Source organism: Nicotiana tabacum, chromosome 13, assembly GCF_000715075.1.
Source record: "Nicotiana tabacum cultivar K326 chromosome 13, ASM71507v2, whole genome shotgun sequence".
NCBI lineage: Eukaryota > Viridiplantae > Streptophyta > Magnoliopsida > Solanales > Solanaceae > Nicotiana > Nicotiana tabacum.
Window position 1 is genome coordinate 2108408 of NC_134092.1, and position 4965 is coordinate 2113372.

General features: G+C 34.0%; 1 protein-coding gene across 1 annotated transcript; it reads right to left on the bottom strand.

The window, feature by feature from the left end:
- Positions 1 to 1693: 1693 nt before the first annotated feature.
- LOC107769417 (transcription factor MTB2) lies at positions 1694 to 4394 on the bottom strand. The gene has a single exon (XM_075227675.1). It carries the CDS (start codon positions 3847 to 3849, stop codon positions 2023 to 2025), a length of 1827 nt encoding a protein of 608 aa, XP_075083776.1. The 5' UTR covers positions 3850 to 4394; the 3' UTR covers positions 1694 to 2022.
- Between the last annotated feature and the right edge of the window lie 571 nt (positions 4395 to 4965).

Consider the following 4965-nt stretch of genomic DNA (forward strand, 5'->3'; position numbering starts at 1 on the left):
CTTCCTAATATTAGAAAGAATGAGTCATTAACAAACTTGGCATATAATGAGTGATGCAATTAAATTGAAATTTCATTGTTGAATGTGGTTATAAACTTAATATGTTTCCTAATCTTAAGTTGTAGTAGAACTTACTATTATTATGTTGGAATTTGACATATGCTAAACTATTTTTTTTGGATTTTGAAATTGTGTTATATTCATGGTTCCAATTTACTTGTTTTAGTAGTGTTGGATCACATTGCATGTTGATTTTTTAGTTAGAATTGATAGATTAGTTTTGTCAAATATTTGAATAATATTATGGCATTATATTTATAAATATTAATTTATTTTATCAAACATGAATTCCATGATGTTCTTACAAAACGTATGTTTTTAGTTTTTGTAAGTATCTAAACTAAATATTATTAATTTGAAAAATATATATAAATTATTTTTACAATATTAGTTATAAATATATGATTACTAATTAATGTATATTCATGAAAAAATATACATCTTAAATACCAAATATAGTATCATTTATACTTATAAAAATTTATAGGCATATATTTATTATATTAACTTTTAAGTTTTGATAATTACTTCGTTTAAAATTTAATCTAACTGTGTAATTACACTTGTACAACCAAACAGTAAACTTGTAATTACACTGTAATTAAACTATGACAAACAAACAGGTAATCGTAATTACACAACTGTATAATTACTAGAATGTGTAACTACTACGCTAGTAATTACACCTTCCATTCCAATTGCTTTCCAAACCGACCCTAAATCAAATTATGTGTTTTTACCACTAGACTAAAGCACTAGGGCGCAAGTGGTGCTCATTGCTCTTAAATGCCATTAAAAAAAAAGGCTCATGCCAACAAATTGTGCTCTTAAATGCATTAAAAAGGATCACAAGATAGGTTTGAAAAAGGAACGCAAATAGAAACATGAGATATATTAATGAAAGGTGGCTAACTAGCTATGAATGCTTTCACGCTGAAAGCCAAACTTAGTACAAATTATGGTCATATCTAAAAGCCAAGTACATAATTACAGACATCTACAACCCCCTCAATGCATTCTACCATATTAAAAACGTTTATAAAATTACTTTAATCACTTTCTCCTCGTTGAAAACTCTATTTTCCCAAACCCACTACGACCTTTCAACTTTCATTCACATGTTTTTGTCTTGTCGTCAGCAAACGGTCTCTTATTTGTATTGCTTTTAGCAGAGCTCAAACATGAATTAAATGGATTTCACGTCTCAAAATACTATTAAAAAAGGGAAGTCAAATTTACCCATCTACTTTTGATTATAATTTAAAATTATCCTCCTTGATACTTTCGGTTGGAATTTCGTTAAGGTCAAGAGAAAATAGTAGAAATGTTAGATTATAATTTAAAATTATCCTCCTTGATACTTTCGGTTGGAATTTCGTTAAGGTCAAGAGAAAATAGTAGAAATAACATTACGTAGCCACTCTAAAGAGCTGCTATTTAGGAATTAGCTAGTACGTCATGAATTTAACCTTTTCAGTTTAGTTTTTCGGGACAAAAATATCATGAAATTAAAATTTTTAGTTTAAATTTCAGGATAAAGTGAGTACGGACTAATCTCTAAACAGTATAGTTAGAGTGGCTATTGTGCACTTGCCCCGAGAAAATACCAAACAATTTGTTGATGACAAAGGAATGAATGGCCCAAAGCCCCAAAAGTATATCAGAGGATAAAATTAAGATATTTCACATAGTAGAGGCCTGAGGGGGGTATAACAATACAAAAATTCTAGCCTAATGCAATAGGTAGCTAAGCTTGCAAATTGATTCATCTTGTTTTCTTATGAATAACATGTAATATACTATAAACAAATACAGAAGAAAAAACTGCTGATACTTTGTCTATAGCTAGTTATTCTCTATTCCTGAACTGAACTGTTGTATACTAAAACCTTTGCAGAAATAAAGAAATGGATTCTCCACTACATTTTATGCCTAGAGACTATGTCAAACATAATGCTTTTATTATCTTACTGGTGATGGCCGTAGGGCGTTTGATTCACCAGAAAATGCAGCCATTAACTTCTCCTTCGTCAGCTGTTCCGATCCACTAGACTCCACTACAAATGTATGATATACTGCATCATTCCCAGCGGCAAGTTTTGACTCAACAACATTGACTCGTGCCTCTTTGAATGCTTCGATGACTCTTGATGCAGGATGAGTTTCCAGCGCGCATCTAACCCTTACAACGACTTCATCATTGGCAGCTTCAATGTTGATATCAGGTATTCGGTTTTGAGTTTCTGAACTGGGGCTGTCTGAAGCCGATGCATTTGCATCCCTAGACGTGCTTCCTAGTCTTTCACTCTCGGATTCCATGTCCCTAAGCTTCTTCTGCAGCTCAGTGATGTGAGCAATGGCATCTCCTAAGAGGGAAGCTTTGTCCATTTTGGAAATATTTGGAACGACAGCTCGCAATGCATAGAACCGCTGGTTCAGCTTTTCCCTCCGCTGTCTCTCCGCTTCAACATGATTGAGGGGCTCTTCCCTTCCATTGGCTGGTTTTCGTCCACGCTTTCGAGGCCTCTTGTCGTCAACTGGCCCGGCATGATCTTCCTTACATGAAGCTTCAGCATCTGAATGCTCGGATTCAACAGTATGCGCTGGAGAAATAACGGGTCTCGAGTTAGTAAAATCTATTTGCATACTAGCATTCTTTTGATGTTGGAAGTTGTTTGTACGGAACTCTTCCCTTGCGCCATTGACAAAATCTCGTACGTTGTTTGCTGGGATTTGAGGCCTATATGGATCCGCCGAGTTCACTGGCTTCACATTACTAAATGAAGCCCAAGATGCCGCACGTAGGCCATTTCGTGCATTCAAGAATTGAGCCCTGTTTCCATTTTGGTACATTTCCAACGGCCTGTCCTCCGCTTTCCTAACCACAAGTTTTTCCCTAAACGGGGTACAACCAGAATTTAAATTCTGCCCAAAAATCTTAGGAACTCCATTTGGTGGCTGCTCACTTATGAAAGAGCTGGAAAACGGAAAATTATTTCCATCCTTTTTCTCCGCTACAACTGTTACAGAACCTGCTTGCTTAGCCCTAATAAGAGATAGAAACGACGAGAAACAAGATTTTATCGACTGCACAAGTTCCAAACTTTCTGATATGGCTCTTACCGATCCCAATTCCACGACCCCTACATCAGTTGGGATCAAAACAATTGTTTGCATACCGGCAGATTTCATTAGAAAAGATCTAGAACAATAATCTACCGAAGACTTCATAACATCCGATAACCAAACATACTTACCCGAACCAAAACACTTCCCCGGACCACCTTCCCCACGAGGGAACGAAAAGTACATAGAAGCAAGAAAGAACATTTCAGTATCAGTAACCTTGTCCAATCCAAAAGCATAGTTATCTTCATCTGTTCCACCAAACAACATATGCAGCTTCTCAAGTACCCTTTTCCTCATCCTTTGTTGAGCCTCGTTCTCGAGTCGTAAATTAAGAATCCTAGTAATTTCAGATCCTTCTCCTTCCCTTGGTTCCCTACAACATCCATCTCCCCATCCTAACACCAATTCCCCCGACTTAGACCGCGAAATCTGCCAAAAAATCGCGTAATTCCAACTAAAATTAGCCCCATTCGGGCGTTCCACAAGATCTGATAGCTTATTTTGCAAATTCTCATCATTTCCCATTGCCATTAAAGAACATTCAGCAGAAACTGAACTTGACATTAAGTAATCAAAAGCTTTTGTTCCTAATACAGCTGCAACCATAGCTTTATCCTCATCACTCCATAACATATTCCCTAAACCCATCTCTATTTTCATTTCTAACAAATAATAACAAATACCCAGATGCTAAAGATTGCAACTTTATCTTCCAATATGAGTTAAAACCCAAAAAGATTGAATCTTGATTGAAAAAAGACTCCCTTTTTCTCCACAACTTGAACTTAGTACACTTAGAATACAAATAAACCAATCCAAAATACTATCTTATCCTTATAAAAATTTGATCTTTTTCTTGAATACTCAAAATTCAATAGCTCCACATTCAGATCTCAAAATCTTGGAACCCAAAGTTATCATTAACTAGAAGAAAATACTCAGAAAGAATATGCAACTTGGATATAACAATGAACATATGGATATAACAAAAAAGATTGGCAAAAAAGGAGATACAAACCAGTATCTGCAGTCAAGAAGCAGACCAAAATTTGAAACTGTAGCCAAAATTCAATCAAAATAAATATTTATGTTGCACCCTTTTTGAGAAATGCTCCAAAAAAAAAAAAAATTGCAGAGCAGAGAGGGGAAAAAATAGGGGAGACAAGAAGGGGCATTGGGGGTATGTTTCCTCTAAATCCAAACTGCATGTGTTTGTGTAAACTATGGTTATAGGTTTTAAGGGTTAAGGAAGTTAACCATAGTTGGTTTAAGGGTCTTTTTCCTAATTTTTCTTTTTGGAAATTGACATTATATATTTGCTTTCAAAATAATAGTTAAAAAAATATATTATATATATATATATTTTTACATGTTATAACAAAAATAAAAATTTATATATTTTTACGAATATCACATATAAATAATTTCGATTACGGGTTAAAATTAATTTTTGTCCTTTTTTCGTTTGTGTGCATGGTGTTCAGTACTTCTATTAAAGTTCAAGTAATGCATATTCGTATTGTGTAAGGTTAAAAAAAACCAAAAAACACTTACTACTAAAAAAGAATCTGAACGGAAGACCTTTGATTAATTATAAAAATAAATTATATTTATCCCATCGTAACTCTTGGTTATTAAAACGAGATTTTTTATATTAATAGTTTTCTTGATTTGTTTGAGAAACAGTCGGCATGGCTTTTGATTGGGTATTTTAAACAAGATAAAAGGAAATTATTATTTTAATGTGGAAAAGGCGAAGTTTCACTTTGACACGTT